Source organism: Mangifera indica, chromosome 6 (assembly GCF_011075055.1).
Source record: "Mangifera indica cultivar Alphonso chromosome 6, CATAS_Mindica_2.1, whole genome shotgun sequence".
In the NCBI taxonomy this organism is placed as follows: Eukaryota; Viridiplantae; Streptophyta; class Magnoliopsida; order Sapindales; family Anacardiaceae; genus Mangifera; species Mangifera indica.
Window position 1 is genome coordinate 1,713,398 of NC_058142.1, and position 27,021 is coordinate 1,740,418.

The following is a 27,021-nucleotide window of genomic DNA, read 5'->3' on the forward strand; positions in this document are numbered from 1 at the left end:
TCATTTCCTTGTAAAAAGAACGACAATTGTCATCCGTGGCCTTTACTCAATCACACAACGATTGGCCGACCTGACCTGAAAATAGAAGGCAGATTCGTCAATAACTCATTTTCATAATGAGATGACAAATCGTCCCTTGTATATAGACAAGACGACAAAGCGTGCGTAACAAATTACAAGGCCCAACGCGCTGAAACGAACCTGGCGGCCCACACTGTAAAAGCACGCAAATTTCTGTTAAAATCCGAAGCCGAAAAAGGCAGAAGCAGAATCCGAAAAAAGCCGAGAAAAGATGGTGGTTGAAAGCGAGAACCCGAAAACTTCAGCAAACACAGGAGAACTATCAAGCGCTGCGATTAAAAACCCTAACCCTAACCCTAAGGATGACGAGGAGTTGGAGGAGGGGGAGATCGTCGGCGATAATGAACCGTCGAAGAAATCAACGGCTGTGATTCATCAGCCGCACCCACTCGAGCACTCTTGGACCTTTTGGTTCGATAATCCTTCCGCCAAATCAAAGCAAGCCACGTGGGGTAGCTCCATGCGCTCGATCTATACTTTTTCCACTGTTGAACAGTTCTGGAGGTTGACAATTAATCTTTTTTCTTTTCTTTCTATATAATTTTGTGGATTTATTTGGAAAAAGATATAGGATGTTGGGTTTTTTTGGTTGATGAGAAAATTGAGGTGGAAATGTCTTGTTCTTTTTTGGTGATTTCTGTTTCTTGATTGTTTGGTTTGGATGATTGGGGTTTGTATCTGGTTAGAAGATGAAAGGAAAGGGAAATTGTAATTAGGGTTGTGGATTTAGCTTTTTATTTTTTCATTTTTTGTCGCCTGATTATTTTCTTGTGAAGCTGAAATTTTATTACTAATATTTTGTAATGTGGCCGTTTGATTTGTCATGAAAGATGCCAAATTATCATTGGAGCCTCCTTGGTTGTTATTGATTAAATTATCTGCGAACTCATGTTGTATTTGTTTGTCTCTGACCCGTTAGTGTAGACAATGAGATTGGTGCTACCTAGAAGACAGTGACAGAATCTATAGAATTTTGCATGCATATTTAAGATTTTTGATGTGTCACTTTTTTGTTTATGGAATCTAAGGGCTGTTGGACCATTTGAAGAACTTGGATAATCATAACATCCTGAATTGAATGTCTGAATTTTGTTTCTAAACTTAGCTTTCCGTTGTACTCGCTATACTTGAAAATCTGTGATTATTTTTTGGGTGCAGCAAGATTTAACTTATTTTTGTCAGGGTAGTTGAATGACTTGAAATTTTTGGGCTAGTTGAAATGAAATAAGAACAAAATGCAAGTTGTTTTGTGTGATATTTAAGTGATTTGAGTGAAAGCATAGCTTAGTGCTGATGTTTTAATGAACAATGTCATATTTCTGTAGCTTTCTATAAACAAATAAAATGAGAACAGTAGGCTGGCCTTTATTGCTTGAGATAACCAAAGGAAGCACTTTTTGTACATGAAAGCCGAAACAGTGGCTGCACTTGTTTAAGATGTCACTTTCTAGGGTGATATAGCCTATGAGCTGATCCTTTATTGCTTACAATAAATGTTAATAACAAATTTGGTCTGCTTTATTTCTAAATTATATGTTCTCACACTTACCAGTAATGTCTTTCTAAGTTTGTTTTCCCTCGAAATGTTTCTGATTATTTATCCTTCATATTTTATTCTGCATCCAGCCTCTATAATAATATACATCATCCAAGTAAGTTGGCTGTGGGAGCAGACTTTTATTGTTTCAAGCATAACATTGAACCAAAATGGGAGGACCCCGTATGTGCTAATGGTGGGAAGTGGACTTTAATCTTTTCTAGGGGAAAATCTGATCAATGCTGGCTGTATACGGTATGCTTCTCACTCTGCATCAGTTCCTATAGCTTTGTGTAATACAAAGACTAAATGGCCTTAATGTTCTGCATGTACTGGTTCTAGCTGCTTGCATTGATTGGTGAGCAGTTTGATCATGGTGATGAAATTTGTGGAGTAGTTGTTAATGTCAGAGGTAGGCAGGAGAAAATTGGTCTTTGGACCAAGAATGCAGCAAATGAAGCAGCCCAGGTGACCCTTTCTAACTGAATGACTAAATTTATTAGATATACATCCGTATGCCATATGTTAATCATTAGTTTTATGGCTTCTTAAGATGTTGACAGCTCAAGTTGCACACTTTTTTGACTTAAAATCTTAATGTTTCAGCTAAGCATTGGGAAACAATGGAAGGAGTTCCTTGATTATAATGACACCATAGGGTTCGTTTTTCATGTAAGGATATGTCATTTGATTTCTAGTTCTCCTGAATTGTTCAGCCTAGTAGATTAAAATAACCAGCTACTAATGGTGTTTGTTTGGTTTATCAGGAGGATGCAAAGCATGATAACAGGGCAAAGAATCGGTACACAGCCTGAGCTGTAGAGTTTACTAGTATACTCTAGGAATGATCCATTTTCTTGATGCAGTGGTAGTGGGGCTTGATTCTTTTTTAGGATTCCGGAGAAACTTCCAGCCTGATACTTCTTCTTTTGTTTCTTTATGCTGTTTAGTTGTTAGAATATTAGTAGTGACTCAATAACACTGGAAGTTTGATACCCTTTTATTAACTGCAGATTTTAGTATGGCAATTGGCAATGCACTAATACTTCTTTTCTCTCTCACATTTTTATTTTTATTGTTCATTAGCCTTTTAGAACGTGTTTACTGTGGGGATTAGACAAAGCAATGGGAAATGGGATCAGAATGCCCATGAATCACTATGAATCTATCACAAAGGGAAGAAGTGTTCTGGAAGGAATTAATTGGTCACCATGATACCAGAGACTATTTGATCATCCACTGGCCAACATCTAAAATCTTATAATTTAAATTCTCTCTCGGTTGATTATCCACTTAATAACCACTCCAAACTTGAAGTTTTGAGGAACTGTGCCTCTTTTTAACACTGATCCATGATACAAGCATGCACATAAAGTGAATATCATTTAGGGTTAAGGTCCAGAATGGTAAAAATGGATGATTAAATCAGATTTGCCGCTATAGGCAGACTGTACTCAGTGTAGACTCAGCTGAACAAGACCCAACCAATTCCAAGAACTGAAACTCAAGACTTAAAAATAATTAAATTTTTAGATTCAATCCAAACTGACTCAAATCCATCCTTATATCAGACTCACTTATCCAATTCAAATTGAAACAACTCAAATTGAATCTATAATTAAAAAAGAACACAGGAATAAAAGATTTTCGTGGGTGCATGCACTAAAATATATATATATATATATATATATATATAAATACGTTCCTACTTTCATAATATGATTACCTCTAACCAAAAGCTATAGCTATGCTTTCAACTTTTTACAGAATTAATGGATGGTTACAAGAACTTGTATAAACTTGCGATGGCTTTGCCGGGGCTTAATAACCTGTGTTACATATTTGATCTGTATAATTAATTACTTGTATCTAATTACAAAGCTGCCAGCCATTTCCTTCCCTTCCCTTCCCCTACAAAAAAGCATGTATTCATTTACAATATCATGTCCCCTTTTCCCTCTCGCACTACCCAACCGTATTAACATGAGAGCTGGAAAATTGGAAAGAAAATAGAAAATCAAGGAAAATTTTAATTTCATCAAAAAATCTCTCCTTCCTCCCCATCCCCATTCAGATTCAATATCTCCTCATCATCATCCCCCAAATAATCATTTTTCATAACCAAACCAATGCGCTCCAATGGGTTCTCATTATCAGGTCCCTTAAATGCTCTCTTCGACATTGCTGACCCTTTATTGCCCTCCCGGAGATGTGGGGATAAGCAAAACCCTGTTAGCACTTCAAGTTCCTTCAGAATCTCCAGGTTGTGCTCTATCTCCACAGTTCTTTCCATCTGCATATAAATGATCAATTACTCCTCTATAAGTAAGCTATTTATATGTTTAGAGGTTGAACAAAATGAAGATACAAAAAACATTATAATAAAAGGTTTACCTTTTGCAAGGCAATACGGGCAGCTTCTCTTTCTTTCTCTCGTTGCCTTTTCAACTCAATTTCTGCTTTAATTCGTGAGGCAGCCTCAGCAGCCTGGATTTGGGCTTCGATCCTAGCCTTCTCTGTACAATGTGAAAACCAGATGGTCAACTAACAGTAGAGAAATATTGGTTCCAACAACCATAAGAATCTCAGCTGGAAGGAGAAATACACATAGCCCATAGGATATGACATGAGAATTTGCACTAGACTTACACAGCCACAAAGCCTTTAACATGGGATATAACTTTAAGCCAATTGAACTTTGGTTCACAAACTTTCAAAATGAAAATGGAGCTTCACAATACCACAACATATTAAACTAATGCTTGGTTTGGAACAGAATTTACATGGTTTAGGGTTCTAATAAACCCCAGACCACCAAGGTGTCAAACTTAAAGAGGAGCATGTGTAGCAAAAACTATATTAACTTCTAATGAGTCCAAAAATTAGCACCGGACATTAAAATCAAGCACTCAAGAACTAAGTGGAGTATTTCCTTCCACATCAAGCAATTCAACGCATTCAATCCAAGAAGAAATTCAATTATCATTTTTTAAGTAGCATTACTCTCTCAGTTATTCTGACAAATGAAACAAATTGATTACAGACTCGTTCACATATTTGTGTTTGCAACAATTTCTAGCATCAAGGACAACTTTCACTAATGTATTTGTTTTTTAATACAACTGTTGTTTTCCAATTTCAACAAAGAGTCAAAGACACATGTTTATATGACCATATAATGACCACTGCAAATTCTACCATCTTTTTCTGTTTAAGCACAAAAACTCAAAAGAAATCCATAAATAACCTTTTTATCCATGGAACAAAAGTCTCAAATTTGTAGAGACGCCAAATTTTGGCTTTATTTGGTTCAGTGAATAAAACAACTATATTTTCAAAAATAAAAAATCACCAACCCAAAAGAACAGGACTTTATTTTCACGCTCAAAAACTTTAATTTCTGCAAAGCCATAGTAAATTCAGCCTTTTCAAAAAAATGTTCTTCACCCATTCCAAAACTACTACACTGCATAACGTACTGCACATAAACAAATATGAAGTTTGCTTAAATCACCTTCACGTTGCCTCCTTTCTAATCTTTCTTTCTCTTGCTGCATCTTCACAGGGTCAGCCTTGTCACCCTTTATGACAAGATAAGAGCATGTATTAGAGATAATGATCACCAAAGCACCACAAAAGCTTGCAATTTGCACATAAAAGATTACCCAAAATTACATCTAACTTAGCCTCCAATTATTTTCTAAATAAAGAAAACGGAAATACTAAATTAGTCTTACATGATCAAGGAGTGTCCTCTGCTGTGCTTTCAAAATTGTGTCTGCAAAACGACTCTTTAGCATAGCAGCACGGAGAGCCTTCTTTGGTGACATTTGTGCACCTAGGAGTGATGTTGTCCAATCTACATCAGATAAGCAAAATAGAAAAATTAAGTATAAATAATTGCTTATTCCCCTCTTCTCTAGTGTAGTTCATTGACAGGGCGAAATTAATTCCTAATCTAGGCATCACGAAATCTACGTAGTACATACTGACCTTCTGCAGATGCAGAATCTGTTGCCAGAGGTGTAAGCTGAGAACTAGGACATAAATTTCCATCATCCAATGCACTTACAGCCCCTTTCACATAATTTCCAACAGCATGTCAATGCTCAGAACAAGTAATAAGCACAAGAATATCACACTGATGAAATAACAATAGATCCTCACCATCAGAATCAGGATCTGACTTGCTCGTCAGTGATGTTGATGTACTTTTTGCTTGACAATCCTAAATTAAATCCAATGTTTTGATTGCACATTAAACACAATAAATATCTTTTATGTTAACACTTGACTCAATTCATTACATTGCACAGAACTATCATACATACCCATTTAGAAGCATCAGCACTACATGCACGGTGATCTCCACCAAACGATCTTTCTGAAGTGACATCTATGACAAAGAAATATAATTCTGTCAACTACTCAGTGCAGTATATCCTAAAACAAAGAAACAAAAGAAAGGATCAACTAACCACTTAAGGACGCATGAGTTGAATCACTAGGAAGGTTGCATTGACAAGTAGTGTTGTCGCATTTGCCACATTTTTTTGAGGCAACTGGGCTCAATGGTGGCTTGGCATTAGCAATGCCACAAGCACGTCTACCACCACCATCAGTGCCTATAAGACACATTGCAAATTAGCTCCAGTAAAGAGCCATAAAGCAGAAACTTTACTCTGCCATTCCATACCTTTCTGTAAATGTTTCCCTGCTGTCTTGTTTGAGCAGCTCTGTGATGGTCTGGGATGCTCTACCTAAGAACAAAACATAAAAAACTCAGACAGGCAAACACAGACATACTTCTATTTAAATAAAATAACTAAATGGTTACATAGTCTAAATGCAATTATCAAAGATATGCCTGAGCATTAGTTTTATTTAGAAATTGTAGATGTCCAATGTTAACAGTGTATATCACTTACTTTTGTATCTGTTGTATAAGTGGGATTCCTTACAGCCCTTTCTTCTGCTGTCTTCAAGTTCTTTGACAACAAAGGGTTATGTAAGGGAGGTGTTTTGGGACAATTATCTCTTGTATCATTGACTTCCATCATTTTTCCGCTTACCACTTTCCCCAGTCCAGCTTTTGGTCTTTCATGTGTCCATTTATCCTCCAAGGATTTCCATTTCATAAGAAAGAGATCATTCAATTCCTCTGCCATTTTATGAACATTATTCTCTGGAGGATTATAAAGCATGGCATTAGAAAATGTCAGTCTGACATCAGCCACAAACTCTTCAGTTCCATAGTACATATTTTTATTCAGCTTCATTTTTATTGTTCCCAAATCCATTGGCTTAGATATAATTGAGAAGTAATCAGGTATATTCAATTTCACAGGATCCACTGGTTGATTGAAAACCCAGCCAGCTGAATGGGCCATCAGTGATTTCAAAATGACAGAACACTGGTGGGTTATACCACGGTCCATCTTTCGCCTTTTATCCTTTGGACCCTCTATCATATCCAGGGCTTCGCGCTTGTTACCAGCTAGCACTGGAGGTCTCTCCTTTGAAGAAGCAGAAGCAAACATCCTTTTCAAATCAGATGAAGGATGTGATTTACTCATCTCCAATTGCCTAATTTCATTCCCAGAGGCTTTGTGATGCCAATTTTCAACCACTGTTACCTTATGCTCATATTCACATGATTGTGTCCCAGGAACAACTTCAATTCTCTGGTTTCCAAACTTAATCTTCAACTTCTTCTTAGTTATTACAGCTTCAGTAGCAATCATGGTTGAAACTGCAAAAACTAGCAGAAGGAGCTTTTATATTTGTTTGATTCCAAACAGTAAAACAACCAATTTCCTCAAGCAACACTGGGTAAAGCAGTGTCCTCACAAAAGAAAAAGAACATGCATGAATCACTGAACAGAGAATCCTGTCACAAATTATTGCAGTAGATAGGCACCACAAAATTCATTAATGCAGCAACATTATACTGTAGATATCCAGTTCAGCACAGTAACCAATGATAAAATCAAAGCAGAACCAATTAGATTTACTAAATCTAACCTCACAACAACAAAAAGGAAAACTATAAATCTAATATGAATTCCAGCCCCAATAAAAAAGAGTACACACCAACATAATCAGTAACAAAGTATGAACTTAATATCATGAGGAACATCCATTAACACAATTAAGCATACTAGACCCAATGTACTCAATTCCTACCCCAAAACACAGAACACCCAACAATCCAAGCATCACATATTGAATGAAAAGAAAACATCAAAACAAACAAAATAAGACATTAAAACAGGTAAATCAGGATAAAGGCAACACAGGGTGGTCAAGTAACCTTAAAAATGCTTTACTTAGACTCTATAAAAACCCCAAGAAAAGAAAATAGCCCATAACCATAATATATTTACCAAGAACAACAACTCTTAGATGTGAATTTCACCAATAACACACACCAATCTAAGCATCAAAAAGAGGGGGGGAAAGTAAGGTTTTAGGGTTCCAATACTAAAATCAAACAAATTCTCAAAAAATAACCTTGAACCAGATAAATTAACATCTAAAAAGACTAAACCAACATACAATAACAAAAACCCAGAAGTTGAATTCCACATAATCAAAAACCCAAGAGTTGAATTCCACATAATCAGACAGAAAAAACAGGTAAAGTGGGAAAAAGATAACATGAGTTCTCACAACAACAATTACGGCAGTCAGTCAAAATTAAGAATTCATTACTTAGAACAGATCAGAGCCCTTAAAAAAGACACAACCATTCATTATACCAAGAACTATAAAACTTAGAACTCAATTTTTACTAATAGCTAACAAATAAATCCAAACATCAAAAAGAAGAGCAAAGTAAACTAGGGTTCTAGATTTCCAAAACTAACATCCAAGCACGTGAACTAACAAAATTCTCAAAAATTAACACTGACCCAGATGATTCAACATAACATGTATAAAGATTAAACAACATAAACTCATTTAAAAAAAAAAAAACAGAACTCGTAACTTCGATTTCTTCTATTCAAATCTCAGCAACAACAAAAATCAGCAGGCTGCTATTTAAAAATAGCAACAAATGGGCATGAAAACACAAAATTAGACAATCCAAATTCTTCAAAGAACTTACCCGAATCAAATCAGAGCCGACGAATATCTACAACAAGTCGATCGAATCGAAAGGCGAATACTCGTATTGAGAAACGACAAGCCCTAGTATTGAATCAATCCCAGCGTTAGAGCGAGAGAAAAAGAGATGAGGTTTTGGGTTTTCGAGTGAGAGAAGAAGAAAGCAAAGAGAGTGAGTGAAGTGAGAGCAGCTCTCTTCTAGGGTTTTGATTTTGTTTTGCGTTTTCGTTCTGTCGTGGTTTTAGTTTCGCGTTGACGGCCAACTTTTCACGCGGTTTTATTGACTTCAATTACTGCTACTCACAACATCTCTACAAGTACACCGTTGTAGATTCCATACACCAATTTAAATTGTAATTTGTAAATGACATTTGTACCCCCCTTATTTGTCACATAGTGCCTTATTTTTTGGCCATTTACAGTAATTTCAATAGAAAGTTTTAATAATCCAAACGCGTGCGTTTTAATGGAAGAAAGTTACATGGCATATATTTAATATTTAGACAAAAAGACGAGTAGTATTAAGTAGCTACTTAAAAAGCCTTAAATTAGGTCTAAATCATACCCTAAATGGGAAATAGGTATAAATCATAAATAAAATAAACAAAGAAAAACTCAATACAGTTATAATTCAGAACAAATCCTATCCTAAATGGGAAAATTTTTTTATCAAGAATCCATATGTTTTAATTCATTAATGCAATTTCAAATTTTCAATTAGGAAACATGAACAGAAACCTTTTGGTTGAAGGATCCTAAATCAACTAGGACAAGGAGTGGAGTTGACCACTACAAATACATCAACACTCTTCACAAATTAACAATTCCTTGCTCTTCTCTGCAATTCGATTCAATTCAAGTTGCTGTTCAAGTTTGTTTACAATGACTAAGTGTCAGAAGGTTGGCAATAGGCTTCTTGTGGAGGAATCCATTGAAGATGACAACTCTGTGATAGCATTGCACCCACATACCATGAAGGAGCTAAACTTGTTTACTTATGACACTGTGTTGCTCGGGGGCAAGAGGAAGAGGGAAACTGTTTGCTGCGCGGTTGCTGATGAAACTTGTGATGAATCGAAAATAAGGCTGAGTAAGGCTGCAAGAACAAACCTGAGGGTGAAGCCTGGTGACAGGGTTTCTGTTCATATTTGTGACGATGTAATGGATGCAGAGAGAGTTCACATTCTGCCTCTTGATGACACTGTTGATGGCATAACTGGGGACTTGTTTCATACGTATTTGCAGCCTTACTTTGCTGAGTCTTACCGTCTTGTGCAAAAGGGTGATCTTTTTCCTGTAAAAGGAGAGATGGGGAGTGTGGATTTTAAGGTTGTTGAAACTGAACCTGGTAAGCACTGTGTGGTTACTCCTGAGACTGAGATTTTTTGCGAAGGGGAGCCGGTGAAGAGAGATGATGAGGAGAGGCTTAATGGTGTTGGTTATGAAGATATTGGGGGTGTGAGGAAACAATTGGGGCAGATTAGAGAGTTGGTGGAGTTGCCGCTGAGACATCCACAGCTTTTTAAGGCTAGTGGCATTAAGCCACCTAAAGGGATTTTGCTTTATGGACCTTCTGGAACTGGAAAGACATTGCTTGCAAAAGCTATTGCTAATGAAACAGGATGCTTCTTTCTGTGTATTAATGGACCTGAGATTACGTCTGGTATGGCTGGTGAGAGTGAGAGTAATCTCAGGAAAGCATTTGCTGAAGCTGAAGAGCATGCTCCTTCAATAATATTTATTGATGAGATTGATTCGATTGCTCCTAAACGTGAAAAGACGCAAGGTGAAGTGGAGAGGAGGGTCGTTTCTCAGCTGATGACTCTTATGGATGGGATGAAATCTTCTGCACGTGTCATGGTTATTGGAGCCACAAATAGGCCTAACAGCATGGACCCTGCATTGAGGAGGTTTGGGAGATTTGACAAGGAAATAGATATAAGTGCTCCGGATGAAGTTGGTCGCCTAGAGGTTCTTCAAATTCATACAAAGAGCATGAAGCTTTCAGAAAATGTAAATTTAGAAAAGGTAGCCAGGGAAACTCAGGGATTTGTTGGGGCAGATCTTGCAGCTCTCTGTACTGAAGCTGCACTACAGTGCATTAGAGAAAATATGGATAGAATTGATGTAGAAGATGAGACCATTGATGTTCAGATACTCAATTCAATGAATGTCACAGATCAGCACTTTAATACTGCTCTTGGAACCAGCAACCCTTCCGCTCTGCGCGAAACAATTGTAGAAATGCCCAAAGTCAGCTGGGAAGACATTGGCGGCCTTGATAAGGTTAAGAGGGAGCTTCAAGAGACTGTTCAATATCCAGTGGAGCATCCTCAAATGTTTGAGAAGTATGGCTTGTCACCTTCAAGAGGTGTTCTCCTTTATGGCCCTCCTGGTTGTGGGAAAACCTTGCTGGCTAAGGCAATTGCAAATGAATGTAAAGCAAATTTCATAAGTATCAAGGGTCCAGAGCTCCTTACAATGTATTTTGGAGAGAGTGAAGCCAATGTCAGGGATGTTTTTGACAAGGCTCGTCGCTCTGCTCCTTGTGTTCTCTTCTTCGATGAACTGGATTCTATTGCCATTCATAGAGGAAGCCGGGTAGGTGATGCTGGTGGCACCACTGACAGAATTCTGAATCAACTGTTGGCAGAGATGGATGGTTTGTCAGCAAAGAAAATGATTTTTGTAATCGGGGCTACCAATAGGCCACATGTTATTGATCCTGCACTTCTAAGGCCAGGTCGCCTCGATCAATTGATATACATACCTTTGCCAGATGAGAGTTCTCGACAGCAAATTTTCAAGGCGTGCCTAAGAAAGTCTCCTGTCTCAAAAGATGTTGACCTTGCAGCACTTGCCAAGCTTACAGTAGGCTTTAGTGGTGCTGATATCACAGAAATCTGCCAAAGAGCATGCAAATTTGCAATCAAAGAAGAGATTGAGAAGAGTATCGAAAGGGAAAAAGTGAAGAATCCTGAAGCTATGGAACAGGATTCCGCAAAGGAAGTTTCTGAAATCAAGCTCACGCATTTCCAAGGGGCTATGAAGTGTGCCCGTATGAGTGTTAGTAATACTGATCTCCACAAGTACCAGGCTTTTGCTCAAACCTTGAGTCCAGTCTCATCATCTGCTGCTGGTGGCCATTAGGATGATGCTCTTCAAGATTGCTACGAATTGATGTTTAATTAGGTAATTCTAGCATCTATTGCTGGTTTAATTTTGACACATTCTATTATGATGTTGTAATTTCCTAAGAAGTGAAAATTAACAAAGCTTTGAATGTCCTACTGCAAAATAGGTCTTATACCATCTTTTCTTAATTGTCACTATTAATTGGTAAATCTTGCATGAATCCCACAAGCTTTTTTGAAACTATTGAGTGTCAGGTGATGCTTTTCTCTAACAGCTGGATCCATAGATTACTTGTCAATTAGAATCATAAAATTTCTTATTTAAGCAACCAACCCAGATGGCCAAATCACTGAGAACATTAAATCTCATTAACTTAGAAGTTGTTTGAGGTGCATCTTCAATAATACAACATTGAGAGTGATAACACAGATATGATGACTGGAACATAAATAATTCATGTTTTTTCACTGGTCGGTGATTGGCACAAAGAACTGAAGAAAGACCTCTGGCTATGCAAGGATGAAGCCGAAATTAAAATAAACTAAACTTCCCAGTTATCGTCTATCGACCTCCAGCCATTACCTCTATGCTGTCTCTGTTCTCAGTAGAGCAATGAGCTACGCATAGATTGCCAATTAGTCAAGTGACTGATTTGGGAGAGTTCAGAAATGCTTCATACTGATATTTCACTCAGTGGTTCATATCAATTGGAACACCAATGGACTTTAAGAGCAATTATGTCATTCAGATGACATGAATTCCTATTGCATTATTCATTATGCAGATTTTGATGGCACACTCATCTGCTACACAAAAAAAATTGACTACCATGCACGAAGCTCGCTATTGCTGGTGGATACATTTACGCATATGAATCTAACAACGGCTCTCTTGAATTTTCCCCAGATTTAGAGCTATAATGGAAATACAACATTAACTGTACAATCCCCAGAAGTGTTCCAATGCCATTCGGGACCTGGATCCAAAAATATCAGAAAAACAATCCATCAGTTTCATGGAGACAAAAACCTGGGAGTATTTGGACTTCTGATGATTATTAAATCAATTCATTGAGTCTTACAAAGCATTGGAAAACCAATCAATAAAATGATGATGGACACATAATAAGAACTATAATGTATAATATCCATAATCATAAACATAGTACTTACGAAAATGAAAGCATCGTCCTTGAACATTCCATACACAAAGAATGAGAAACTCATCAAGAAGGTTGAAAGAGAAAGATAGAAGGGCATATATTCAACACTTCTTGATTTAATGACCAATTTCTGCATTAGTATTAAATGAAAACATATGAGTGGAAGGAATTGTGCATTCCCTATAGTCAAAAAGCTTTGACATTTTGAGATGACTTACAATGACAAATAGAGGTGAAGCAAACATAGAAATCAGAGAAGCAATACTCAAGTATCCAACAAAAGTCCGCCGCACACTGGAGTCAAAAAGTTTTATGCTCACAAAGACTATGATACTGAACAGTGCAAAAACTGCCATTAACAATCCAGACATCTTCAACTGCAAACAACAACCAAAGACAGTAATTCCATGCTGAATCTAACAGTGCAGAATCAAATATCACCTCACAAAATGCAGGGAAAAAGAAAACCTTTTTGGGTTTTTCAGCATATTTGATGAAGATGCTAATATAAATTAGCTGAAAGAGCACTCCAGTTGAATTAACTGTGGCAACCAATATAATACCAGGCGATACAAGGGGCATGCCATACCAGAGACAGATCAAGCAGTTCAAAAGAGCGTAAATGTAAGGCAATCCTGAGAATTGTTCTGTCGACTGGCTTCTTAAAATTCTCCTGAATGTAGGTCTGACCAAACAAACATACGAGCTTCAATTTTCATTCCTTTCTCAACTTTTAAAGGGAAAGATCATTAAACTACTTACATGGGTGATACAAACAAGACAAAAGCAAACAGGTTCCCTGCAATCAACAAATTGGTATTAGAATTTGTTTCACTTTATCTTCATCTTGTCCAAATGACTGAATTCTCTTATTTTGCTTGACATTAGGCATCAATTCATTTCACTTTTCAGCACAAACCAGCAACACAACAGAGTAAAACTGCAGTGTCGAAGAGTTTCATTTTTACCAAATATGGATTCCTCTGAAGTTTACAGTTTGCTATTCTTTATCAAACACATATATGAAAATATCAAGCAAAATAAAAGTAAGAATGCTTGTGCATCTGAACAAATTGGATATATTTTTCTTATTATTTAGCAAGTTTACAAATTAACAAAGAAGCAATAAATCTTGAACTTCCTTTTCCAATTTTCCTGCTTTTTCTCGGCAACCAGCAAACAATCCTCTTCAATTCAAACATTTTTGCGGATCAAGTAACCCACAAAATAAAGAAAGCGTCAAAAGTGTTACCATCTTCTCTCTGATCTTTAAGCAGACGACAGGGCAACTTTATACAGGCAAAAATAAATAAATAAAATTCTACAAAATTGGAACTTGAAAACAAAACGTCAAATTGCTAAAAAGAAGATAATCAAGTGGAGCTTTTGAAAGGTTTAATGAAGTTTACCAGCAACCCCAGCTGCATCACTGCAAACTGAATAAACAGCAGTGAACCCAATAGAAAACATGAGTCAATCTCTGCAATTCTTTCTCTAACTTCTCTCTGTGTGTCTTGCTTGTACTCTTGTATATAAATTTCTTTTAACTGGGTATTTAATAAAGGTATTTAATAGTTTTGTTTTCATGTCTTTGATTCTAGATATGTGATGGAAATTAACCGATCATAAACCATTGCAATTTGCATAGTTTTTGTGGATAAAAAACCTTTAAGTATGACTCATAGGACGCGAGGATCCCATTTCATATTTATCTTGAAAATTAAAATCATAAAAGTCACATGTTGATTTCGTAGTTTTTATCTTATGCTAACAACAGATGGAATCTTAAAGTTTGCAATCAATATCTTGACCAACCAGACCTATTGTTGTCTTTGAGTTAATGTTTCTATATATTTGCAGTAATTAATCCAGAATTTTTGTTATAAGGGCTCTGCCAAATGTGATTGATTAAGTACTCTTTTGTGATAGAATTTCAGGAAATTAAGATTAGCATCAAACAAAGACAAGTATAATGGGATAGATGGCAGGACAAGATGGTAACCTGGGAAACACAGTTCATGTTTATCTTTGTTTTCATTTGCATGCCGAGAATATCCATAAGGTTACTTCAGGGTAAGATATTTACTTGTTTGGTTAACAGTATTAAAAAAATTTTTTAAATTAATCTTAATTTTATTATATTTTTCCCTTTATTAGATTCTTATAAAACTTTTAATTTGGGGTTATTCTTCTTAAACTCAATTATGTAAACCAATTTGATTAAAAAAACACATGAAGCTCATAGTTGAATGGATAATGTTCATTATATATAATGGAGTCATTTTTGGAGTAATTGTAACTATGCATATAATTATTTGCCGGCTTAATGAAGAGATTAATACAAGTTGAATGGATACTCCGTTTACTACAAACGTGACAAAGAGCCTGAAAATTGATCACCCAAATGTAATGCCAAGGAGCGGGGTCGTGTTGACGTGAGAGGGGAAGATCATTTCTTATTTTATTTTAGTGCCATTCTAAAAGAAAGATGCATGCATCTGTCAACTTATGAAAAAAATTAATGGCACTGGTCTTGGCTTTGGATAGAACAGCTGACAAGACTTTAAATTATCCGTGGGAGTAGTAACAATTCACTACCGAGGCTCAACAAAGATGGCTACTCGGGGTTCGATTTTTGGATCAAATACAGGCAGGGCATGAATAACACAACTGCGGATGCCCTGTCACGGGCGGGTACGTTGATGAGTATTTCTGTGGCAGAGCCACGTTGGTTGGATCCAATCAAGGAGGAAAACCAGAACATTCAGAAATTCAAACGCTGAAGGAATTAATTCAGGACGAGGAAGAGGTTGGCCTTGGGAAGTTCAGCAAGGAATCTTGTTTTTCAAAGGGTGGATTCACCTGCCACAAAATTTTGAATCAATTCCCATTCTACTGCAAGTATACCATAGAATTAGCCATGAAGGTTACTACAAGAACTCCACAGGATCAAACAAGTGTTCACGAGGAAGCATCTGTAAGAATCACTCATAAAGTTTATTCAAGCTTAAGATTTTGTCAGACACGAGATCAGCTTTGTTAAAAATGAAGCTTGTGCTACTCCGAAGCTGCCAGCAGTATCTTTTTCTATCGTAATTGCCTCAGGCAGAATGTTAAGGAGAGAAGTGGCCCCTCTGTTGAATCCCTTTTGCTACAAATAATAACAAACTCAAGAGAGAAGACATCGTTTTATGCCATTATCATCAGTCTTTGAATTTTACCTACTCGATATATGTTTTCTTTCCTTCCACCATAGCTGGCAGGGGACTTAGCCGGGAGCAAAATTTTGCAGCTCAAATCAACTGTAACAGAGACATAGAGAATATAAAAAAAATTATTTCATAATTAGAAAGACAAAATTTTCACTTTAAAAGACGTAGAAAAAAATAGATTAAATGCACAGTTTATAGTTCGATATTGCAAAATGAAGAGGGGATCCAAATCCTTTATAAAAAATTGGGAGAAATAGAAGTAAAGAGAAGACCCTGTGCCTTACAAATCTTGCAAACCCGAATGACAGGACTTGTCAACCCAACCAAACCCGTCGGCCCTTTAATGGGTTACAGGCCTTGTCTTCCACTATCACCAGTCACCACCATCAACAAAAAATGAAAATTTCCCGCTATTTAATGTAGTAACCTAATCCTCTTCCATTCAATAACCCAACCAAACCCGTCGGCCCTTACAATTTCTTCTCAATGAACTCGTTGTTTCTGGCTCAAGATTGGATTTTTAGTCATTGAAGCTAAGAAATCACAAAATTTCAGCTCAGAGAATATTTGTTCACCAAATTCAAATAGGACTATTGCCTCTATTGAAATTGATAATGTTACCAATTCATATCAAAGAGCTTGAGGGTTGTTGTGTGGCCGTTGATACTTATTCCTGGCTCCACAAAGGGGCTTTGTCTTGTAGCAGAGAGCTCTGAAGGGCTTACCCACGTCCAGGCCTCTCTCTTTCTCTCTATACTAAATTCTAATTTATATTGCAAGATGGTTCTCTTATGTGGTTTTTATTTATTTATTTTTTTAATTTTCTTTTTAAAGTTTCAATATTTGAACGAAATGCGGTAACGGGTTTGCCTTGTCTTCATGATTGGATGAACCTGTTATGTTGTCCAGTTGCATAAGGCAGTTGAATTTTTTTCACTATTTCATCAAATTGTATAGTGGGCTTCATTAGTTAGTTTGTATTGATGATTTGGCGTTTTCTATTCTGTAGTTCGTATAAATGAAAATGCTAATTTTTTTAATAAGAAGTCAATTTTTTCCGGCATTACGGAGAATTATATCATTGCAAATTATGTTAACAAGTGTATTGATGAACAGATAATAGCATTTGTTAAACCTATCACTCTTGTGATTCTGGATGTTTGTCAGTCTTACATGGGGGTGTTCTTTTTTGATAATGTAGGCACATTGAGTATTGCATGCATAGAGTAAATATGCTGCGGCATTATGGTGTTAAACCCATTCTTGTCTTCGATGGAGGTCTTCTACCGATGAAGATTGAACAAGAGAAGAAATGTGCAAGGTATGCTCTATAAGCCACTTGAAGTTTTTGAGTCCTTAACTGGTTTTTCTTTAACTTTGCTGTCCAGAGAATCTCAAAAACTGCAGCCCAATTACCTAGGTTGAGTGAATAAGTATTCTTCTACCCATCAGCCATAAATAATTTACTTTGTTTTCAACATATGTTAAATGCCAATTTTGAGAATGAATAGAGTGATCCAATAGACTTGTGTTTCCTCTTTCAGGATAGCTATCTGTTTTGTTGAGTGAAAGACATTTTGTATGCCCCAAAAATGCAGGGCAAGGAAGGATAATCTTGCAATTGCCATTGCCCGTGAATCAGATGGCAATTTTTCTGCTGCTTATGAGTTCTACCAAGAAGCTGTTGATATTTCACCTTCAATTGCACATGATCTGATTCAGGTAAGGAAGAGGGTCTACAGAGGCATTTGTTTGATTTATTCTGAACATGATCTGTCTTCAAATCAAACATTGAATTCTAACTCTAGAAAATGTATTCTCCTCTACTGACATGGTCACTTGTGGAAGTTCTTAAAGCAGGAGAATGTGTGTAATGTTGTGGCTCCTTATGAGGCTGATGCCCAAATGAACTTCTTGGCAATCAGCAGACAGGTTGATGCAGTTATCACTGAAGACTCTGATCTTATAACATTTGGATGCCCTAGGGTGAGTAATCTAGCAATTGATTAATTTTAAAGTCTTAATAATTCCTTTCATTTTCCTGGGGGAATGATCCTTGCTGATCCGGATCATCTTTAAAATGGACAAGTTTGGGCAAGGTGTTCAGTTTCAGTACTCCATGCTGCAGAAAAATAAGGACCTCAATTTTGCAGGATTCACTAAGCAAATGGTTCTTGAGATGTGCATCTTGAGTGGTTGTGACTATTTGCAGTCACTGCCAGGAATGGGCCTAAAAAGGGCTCATGCACTTAAAAGTAAATTCAAAAGTTCTGAAAAGGTGAGTTTACTTGTGAATGAACTTGGTGCTTGAGCTCTTCCAATTGATAGAACGACAAAAGCAACAACCCTGAGCAAACAAACAATCAGGGCTTTCAATATTTTTCTAGAGCTTCAATTTTTCTCTGTTTTTCTTTCTTTCATATACTTAAAGTATTTTGGGGAAGTTCTGATGAATTTCTGTTCAATACCAACTGTTTGATTCTCTTTAGGTTATTAAGCACTTGAAGTACAGTACAGTTTCAGTTCCTCCCCTGTATGAAGAATCATTCAAGAAAGCGCTGTTGACTTTCCAGCATCAACGGGTTTATGATCCAACCACCGAAGATATTGTACATTTGTCTGACATATCCAATAGCAATGGTGATGATTTGGACTTCTTAGGCCCATATCCTTCAATCAGAACTTACCTTATTTGTCATACTCTCTCTTCACCTTAACTAATTTTTATTAAATACATCAGAAAGAACCTTAACCTTAAATACATTGATACCACAGCCCATAGCTAAAGGTATAGCACCAGGTGATCTTGAACCTTTTACTCAAATGCCATTCCAGGTAAACTCTTTGCATATTTATTTTTTATTCTGTTCCTTTTGTGTCCAAGTGTTCAGTTGAATTGTAGATTCTTCTGTTCTTCCATTGCGTGTTCAGCTATCAGCTGATGTTAGGGTATATGTTGAACCAGAAGAATACTTAAAGAAAATTACTTGTGAATCCCACAACTTTGCGTAGTTGTAGCATGCAATGAAATACACTTACAGGGAAATTTTATGTACACAATACTTTAACACTTAGCATTAGACATGTTTTGTAAAAAGAAAAGCACAAATGAAAGTCTGCATTTGCTTAAAATTCCATACTTTGCTGTTATTGTTTCTAGCACGCGCACAGCCCAACCCCCATTTTCAGGATAAATTGTAGATTTTGTTCTTTATTTGTGCTTCAATCTTCTGTCTTCTTTTAACTACCAGGGAGGCAGTGATAGTTCTCAGCTTGTGCTTGACAAAAATTCACACCCTAGAATTTTTAGGCCTGAAAGTGAAAGGAAAAAACTTGATTTGCCTGTGCAGAAGAATCTCCTGACAAAGTATTTTTGTGTCCTTCCATGTCTGTTTGTCAAATTTTATTATTATGATGATTTTGGATATATCATTTTTCAAAGCCTCTGGATAGAAATTTTAGTTTTAAGTTTGTTATTATCATGTAGGAATATATGTTTATTTCTTAATTCAGAATGCTGGGAAATAGACGTAGGTGAATCTTACCCTCTCTCTCTTCCAGCAAATGACACAAAGTCCTGTCATCATTTGCCCTATTTTCATGTTTAAGGAAATTTTTGTTTGGGATGATTCTTTGAAACATGATTCTTATTCACTAGATATGGCTGTGAGAATATGATACTGATGACTGAGAAAATGATTTTCCTTAGGTTATAGTATAACTGAGCATAAAATTTATATGCTGTCTTAATAATTGTGCATGGGTTCAAATTACGGGATTACTTATTCCTTAAAATGTGAAGGCTTTGCATCTCTTGCGGCAGAGAGAAAATTCAGGGGCCCTCGTATGTCACCTAATGTTCCAAATGCTGAGAATACTGCTACAGTAGAGGGGGTTCCTACGGAATAAACTGCCCACTGCCATCCCCAGTGAACTCTGAAAATGTGGGCAATGTCCCTCTCCATAAAAATTTCCACAATGATATTAATTTGATTTATGAAACCTTTCATTGAATGTCACTAAACTGATTGCTCTTTTGCTTTGTTTCTTTCTTTCTTTTTTGAAGGACAAAAATGGTTTGACATCTAAAGTTCCTGGTTTAGAATCTCTTCAGTCATGGTAATAATATCATTTCCTCTCTTAGAAACAGATCTAAATCTTCCTATGTCAGTAAGTACTCACTCCTTTCTCTGTTTGTCAAGTGAAAGATATGGTGGTTGAGAGTAATAGTCCAGAACGCACTTTACTTCCACAATCTGATATTTCAAATAGATCTTCTCTACAATTGCAAAAGGATGACAAAAGTAAGAATTTTACTGATGCAATCAAGGGAAAGACAAGAACAGGAAACAGAAAGGTCATTGTAAGAAGTACATATTTTCAGCATAAGCAAGTGATCAAGAATGATCAGGAGAATAAACTAGAAAAGCTTCTAGTTGAGGTTGATGGTGCCAGTGATATATCTGACAATGTCAATCTTGGGCTTTCTTCTGAGAATAGCTGTCCCCACTGCACAACTGTAAAAAGGAAGACTTTGTTAAAAGACAGTGTACAAAAAGGAGGTTCTCTAACTTGCATTTGTCTCCAGTTTTTTCCTCAGGAGGGGAAGATCTTTCTTGTAGCTTTGTGTTTTAACCGTTTCTAATTTCAGGAAAATGTGAGAGCAGAGCACATGTGTACCAGTCCATCTCTTGCAACTAATGGTGTGTATTCAATTCAGTAATTCATAGTTTACTCTGTCTTGGCAAGTAATATATTTATCAATTGATATATATGTTCTTTTAATCAAGTTACACTCGATTGAATAGCTCATCTTTGTCCAAATGAATGCAGAAGAATTGTATTTGTTAACTGGTTAGATTTCTTTTATAATCTACAGGTTGTTGTGATACTAGCATTGACAAAAGTTTTCCGGACACAAGAACTGATGAAGGAAAGTTTGGTTCCAACATTTCGCACTTAGACCATTATTCTGAAATAGCTGAGAAATCGATGGAAAAATTTGTTAAAGTGGTGTCATCATTTAGATGCTTGTCATCTGGTACTCATGCTAGTGGCCTTCATGCTCCTATCAAAGACATCCAGAATACTTGCACCAACCGGTAGTCTGTATGGTCAATGCTAAAGTTCTTCTCTGCTTTTTTAAATTGTTTACTGGTATCATTGTTAACCATGTTTTGATCCCCTGAAGATCATCTACTGCATTGGATTTGAGTCAGTTTGCATATGTACCAAATAGCCGGAAGTCTGCCTTACCATCATGGAGATTTTGATATTTGGATAATTAAGCAGAATTTTATGGCCTGCGCATCGTTGTGCTGTTCCAGCAGGAGCTTTTGAGTCCATTTTCCTTTGGAACCGTGAGTGGCACTATTCCATTTTTTTTCTTGTTCTGCATTGGCTTGTTCTAAATGATGCATTTACATTTATTCAGGACTCGTTTAAGGCCTATTCTGGATTAAGCAAGGCCTTTGGTTCTGTTGCATCTAGCACAACAGACAATTTTCACACTTCAGATCATATCCCTGCAAAATGAGATGCCACATCCAAACATGTCTTGTGTTTTCATCTATACGAAACTCCAGTAATTGTTATTATCCTTGTGATGATAAAAACTCCTGTATGTGCTGTATCACCCCCAAAAAAAAATATGTCGATCACCATTATAGCACTGTTTTTCCTGTGTTTAAGGATTTTGTATCTCATAATCGAACACAGAATTAGTAACGAGTCATTCTTGTAAATTCCACTGAGCATATGCTACTGATACTGAAGGATTAATTTGTGCCTCAGATTGGTTCTTGCTAATGTTCCATGTTCATGAAAATTTCTGCCTGTGTGATGAAAGCCTTGGTCTTGTAAGTACCCATAATCAAATTACAACGTCTTTGCCATTGTTATAAATCTGAACAGGCGAAAATTCTTCAATGAAACAGGCATATATGCGTCTGTGATTTGTTTCTTATACATGAAATCCTTTATTTTATCATTTAAGCTATCCCTTGAGGTCTGTGATTTGTTTCTTACCCACTTCAAATATTGAGATTTAGAGTATGTCTGTCCACATCTTTTCAAAAAAATGCCTAAAATATTGTAAGATGAGCTAATATATAATTGAAACAGCATCTGGGGTGTCTAGTTTAGGCCACTGTAATTGTCTGTGAAGAAGCATACGTGTATGATATGAAGATAAGCCATTGAATTTTGAGTCTGTCAGAATCCTACCATGAACTCAACAAATCACAGGATAAGGTGGGTGATGAAAAGCCCTCAAAACTATTTGATCTGTGATTAATGTGTTAAGCATGTATTTTATTATAGTAATTTAAATTACAGGAGTCCAATCGCTAGGGATTTCTCCAATTCTTTCCAACACGTATCTCTTTCTTCCTGCCCTGATCGCTTTAGTTCACCGTTTTGCATGCATTCTTCATCTTTCTTCTAATAAAGGCCATTGGACTATTTTCCACCCCAATTTTAATGCAATTACAAATATATGCGTATAGAGCTTTAAAAACTCAAACACTTACTTATAATTTAACATCTATTAAAATTTTCTGTTAGAGATAAGAGTAAAATTATTATTTTATCTTTTATATTAAAAAATATATATAATTAATCTCATTTCCTTCTTTTTTCAGGTTTTGAAAAATAATATTTTATCCCAACTTCAAACTTTGAAAAGTAATATTTCACCCATGTAAACCCTTGGTTTTCTTCACTCTGACAATAATTGAAATATTACTTTTCAAAACTTAAAAGAAAAATGAGATTAATTATATATTTTTTAATACGAAAAACTTTGAAAAGTGACATTTCACACCCACAAACCCTTGGTTTTCTTCTCTCCAAAAACAAGTGAAATATTACTTTTCAAAAAAACAAATTAATTATATATTTTTTAATATGAAAGGTAAAATGACAATTTTATCTTTGTCTCAAACAAAAAATTTTAACCGATGTTAACCTATGAGTTGGTGTTTGAGTTTTTGAAACTTCACAGATGTGTATTTATTTTTGTATTAAAACTTGGATAGAAAATACTCTTAGATTTTTTTTATAACCGGGGGCCTTGCCAATATTTTTTTTATTAATTAGAGATCTCGTCTATATTTATTGGATAGATAAATCTGAGACAACCCACAACTATTACATCAAATAAATCAAGATTTTATAAGCATAACAAAAACTTAAACCCAGATTTTCACTTTAAAAATTATAATATTGTAATACTTTTGCTAACCATTGCGGTCATTCTATTACAAGCTCCTTTTGTATTCTTTCTTGTAGCTCAAATTAGCATTGACAAAATGGGCAACCATAAAATTATTACCTTGTTTTTTTATTTTTAGTATTTTTTTTTAAATTATTCAATTACATGATAATATATTATCAATTTAATTTAATATATTATATAATAATATATCATTTATATATACAATTATATGGATAAAAATATTGTCATATACTTACGAAATGTTTTTTATATATTCATACTATAAAAAAAATGTTTAAAATATTAGTTTTTACAAAAGTCTGTAAAATAATCTATTTTAAATGATATAAATAAGTTATTAATATCACTAACGTCACCATAAGAATTTTATTTATTTAATGGCTTGTTGGCGTAAACCAATTTGATTTGATCCACAAATTCCGTTCTTTTTCCTTAATTAATCTTAGATTAACTTAATTAATTAATAAATAAAAACCCCTTAAAGCCACATGTACAAATGAAATTACATTTTTGCCTACAGAAGAAGTCCTTTCAGCCAGCACATTCTTATTGACATTATTCTATAAACAAATAAAAAAACTCTGCCAGTTTCACATCGAACAAGAGCCCTCTGACAGATGCTTCAACTCTATCTCTTTCCTTGCTGTTGATGTTGGTCTTTTCTTCAATCACATTATGGACAACCTGTGAGCTGCTGCAGCTAAAATCTTTAAACTAAAATCAATAATCAGGAACCTTCAAGCCCCATGGATTTCTATGAACAATCCTGTTTCTAATTAACAATTACAAATCTTTTTTCTTTTGTAGAAATTTTAGGTCATGTTTCCAAAAAACCGGTCATTCTTAAAATTGAATTCCGAACTCGTCTTAAATCTCTCCCCTTTAACGCACAAACAGAAAACGCCATTTTTCCCGGAATCCTTCTCCCGACGATGACATGCGGCGGAGTGATTTCTCCGTCTTCGTATTCTTCTTCAAACTGATAAACATTACCGGGGATATTAATGTTAACCGGAAGCGAACTTGATGTTACTTTCTTATTCGTTTTCTTCTTGCTCCGAACCACTCGTCCGCCTTGTTGCTCGGTGAAGTAGCTGTCGTTGCTGCTGATGTCGTCGTGGCAGCGATCCCGATCTGAGAAGATAACGTCGGATTCTTGAAACTCTTCGTCCATGATGATAATGGTGGAGTTGTGTTCGGTTGTCTGTGGAGAGAAAAGATTGAAAGGGGTATAGGGGAATTTATAGGTGAGGATGAGAGATGGTGCCAGATGTCGTCACCATAAAAGTTTGAGTACAGTCACCGCATCTGCGTGCTGAAGTATTTTGTTGTGTATGGTATTTGAACTTTATGTTGTGTTGTGTACGATAGTCGACTGCAAATTCTTACACACTACACAGCCTGGCTAAGCGACGTTTTCTTCCGGCTTACGGTTGCGGCCGCTTGACTTGAGTTTCCTTCTTTACTAATTCTTCGGTTTTTTGGCGGAATCACTTTTAACCCCCAAAATTATCAAAAATATTTTAGCCCCCAATCTATTGTTCCAACTTTCAACATACAAATAGTTGGATAGGTCTGTCAATTGAATCGGGAAACTCAAGACTCAATTTTTTGGCCCAAATATTTCAGTTTTAAGCTGAACAAAATTCCACCATTGGGCATGCCCAAACAAAAAAAAAAAATCTATTAAATTAGCAGACTTAAGTTTGAACAGAGATTGTTCAAGCTTAAGAATCGATATACCCTGAAAATTCATTATCAACATAGATATATTTGCCAATCTTTCAAATTTGTAGGGGTATTTTTATAAGTTTTTAAAGATATATAATGAGCTCAAACAAGCTTGAAACCCAAATAAATTAATGAGTTGAGTCTGAACACAAAATCTACAACCTAAATAGACAAACTTGAAGTCTAAGTATGAAATTTTTTATGAGCTCGAACTTTAACTAGCCACACTCAATTGACAATCTATAGTTTAGTATTAATGAATACAAATAAACTAATATAATATTATATGATCAAATGATTTTGAATATAAAAAATTAAATTACTCAATTAGATGAGGACGTGTTAATTTATTTGTACATCTTATTAGTCATTATTTATATATGTAAAATTATTCTAATTTCAAGAATAACCTATATGACTTCCATTTTTTGAATTGGAACGCTAAATCTTGGGTTTTTATTTCCCATTTGTATTTTCAACCCTTAAATTCAAAAATTAGGGGTGAAATTGGGAAATTAAAGGGCAAAGTGTTTTTTTCCAATAGATCAAGGGTGAACATGTTGTTTGGCCTAAGTCTCTAGAATTATTCGAGGATAATGAAAAGACTTCATTGTACGGAGTCAAAAAGGGAGGTTGCAATTTTGGGGACAAAAAATTGGCTTCAAATTTTTTTTTTTCACTTGGGTGTAATCAAGATTAAAATTGATAATTGAGGAAGGGAGAACACTTAATTGTGGTAATATATATATATATATATATATATATATATATATATATATATATATATATATATATATATATATTTGGGTAATAAGAAATTTTAATTATATTAGTTGGATAGATAAATATAAAATATAATAGTTAGATTAATAATTATTATATAAAATAATATATTAGTTAAGAGAAATTAATTAAAAAGTTTGTGGTATTATTGTGGCCCATGACCATTTGAAAATTTCTGATTAAGGGAGTGTTTAAGAGGTTAATTATGATAATTAACCATTGATTGTGAAAAATAATATAAATTGAAGGGATAATGTGTTTTTTTTTTAATGGATAAGTTGGCACTGACTTGACACACATGGTAATAATTGCCCAATAGCTTACAAAATTAAATATTGCCGTCGTAAGCTTGAAGTCCTGAATTATAAATTGACCATATTATATCATATTAGTCTCTTAATGCTAATTTAAATTGGCAAAATTAATTGATAGCAACTTTGGGTATATCCATACAAGTATCAATTTTCACATTTTGCCTCATTTTTAATATAAAAAAATTATGTGCATCACATACATTATATATGAAGTATTCTATGAAACATAATGTTCAAACCCATAATTATTATATCAAGTCTGTTAAAGATTCGTATTTACAAAAGTATTTCTCTCTATTTATATTATTTGAATTCTGATATTTTATAAATAAGATATTTTATTTTTATTACTTATAAGAGATTTTCTTATACATAATATTAGATACAGCGATCGAACTTATAACTATTATATCGATTTCATCAAAAATTTGTCTTGTATAATAACATTTTGATCTCGAAATAATTAATTTAAATTTCTTTTATAAGAGTATCTCTTTATTTATATTATTTGAATTCTAACCTTTTATAAAACGGTTTCTCGCCTTTCCCACCTGCCAAGCTTTACTCATACATAAAATTACTCTTTCAATATAAAAAATGCCATCAATAATAATAATCTCTAATCCACGTGCAAACATAAAATATTTTCATTGTTGTTGCGAAAATGATATAATGAAGAAATATAAATCATATTTTACTTGAGTTAATTACAAAATAAA

General features: G+C 35.2%; 5 protein-coding genes and 1 pseudogene across 6 annotated transcripts; 3 read left to right on the plus strand and 3 right to left on the minus strand.

The window, feature by feature from the left end:
* The first annotated feature begins 239 nt into the window (after positions 1–239).
* On the plus strand, positions 240–2,679 carry LOC123218140 (eukaryotic translation initiation factor 4E-1-like). Its single transcript, XM_044639381.1, has 5 exons — positions 240–585; positions 1,708–1,873; positions 1,961–2,086; positions 2,225–2,290; positions 2,386–2,679. Exons 1-5 carry the CDS (start codon positions 293–295, stop codon positions 2,431–2,433), a joined length of 699 nt encoding a protein of 232 aa, XP_044495316.1. The 5' UTR covers positions 240–292; the 3' UTR covers positions 2,434–2,679.
* A 759-nt stretch (positions 2,680–3,438) lies between these two features.
* On the minus strand, positions 3,439–9,031 carry LOC123219316 (transcription factor GTE10-like). Of its 2 annotated transcripts, none has more exons than XM_044641205.1 (11): positions 8,730–9,031; positions 6,547–7,370; positions 6,315–6,378; positions 6,097–6,243; positions 5,950–6,014; positions 5,786–5,846; positions 5,612–5,695; positions 5,356–5,477; positions 5,133–5,199; positions 4,013–4,134; positions 3,439–3,911 (listed from the first exon to the last, which is right to left on the minus strand). In XM_044641205.1, exons 2-11 carry the CDS (start codon positions 7,360–7,362, stop codon positions 3,657–3,659), a joined length of 1,803 nt encoding a protein of 600 aa, XP_044497140.1. In that variant the 5' UTR covers positions 7,363–7,370; positions 8,730–9,031; the 3' UTR covers positions 3,439–3,656. The 2 variants fall into 2 exon arrangements, with proteins under 2 accessions (XP_044497140.1, XP_044497139.1); XM_044641204.1 differs by having other exon boundaries at positions 6,547–7,379.
* Positions 9,032–9,533: 502 nt separating this feature from the next.
* LOC123218045 (cell division cycle protein 48 homolog) lies at positions 9,534–12,103 on the plus strand. The gene has a single exon (XM_044639243.1). The coding sequence runs from the start codon at positions 9,611–9,613 to the stop codon at positions 11,876–11,878; it is 2,268 nt and encodes a 755-aa protein (XP_044495178.1). The 5' UTR covers positions 9,534–9,610; the 3' UTR covers positions 11,879–12,103.
* Positions 12,104–12,201: 98 nt separating this feature from the next.
* LOC123218046 (bidirectional sugar transporter SWEET2a-like) lies at positions 12,202–14,693 on the minus strand. Its single transcript, XM_044639244.1, has 6 exons — positions 14,435–14,693; positions 13,788–13,824; positions 13,494–13,710; positions 13,244–13,402; positions 13,036–13,155; positions 12,202–12,839 (listed from the first exon to the last, which is right to left on the minus strand). Exons 1-6 carry the CDS (start codon positions 14,493–14,495, stop codon positions 12,726–12,728), a joined length of 708 nt encoding a protein of 235 aa, XP_044495179.1. The 5' UTR covers positions 14,496–14,693; the 3' UTR covers positions 12,202–12,725.
* Positions 14,694–15,006: 313 nt separating this feature from the next.
* On the plus strand, positions 15,007–22,018 carry LOC123218862 (annotated as a pseudogene).
* Positions 22,019–24,291: 2,273 nt separating this feature from the next.
* LOC123218863 lies at positions 24,292–24,648 on the minus strand. Its single transcript, XM_044640518.1, has one exon. The coding sequence runs from the start codon at positions 24,646–24,648 to the stop codon at positions 24,292–24,294; it is 357 nt and encodes a 118-aa protein (XP_044496453.1).
* Positions 24,649–27,021: the final 2,373 nt, after the last annotated feature.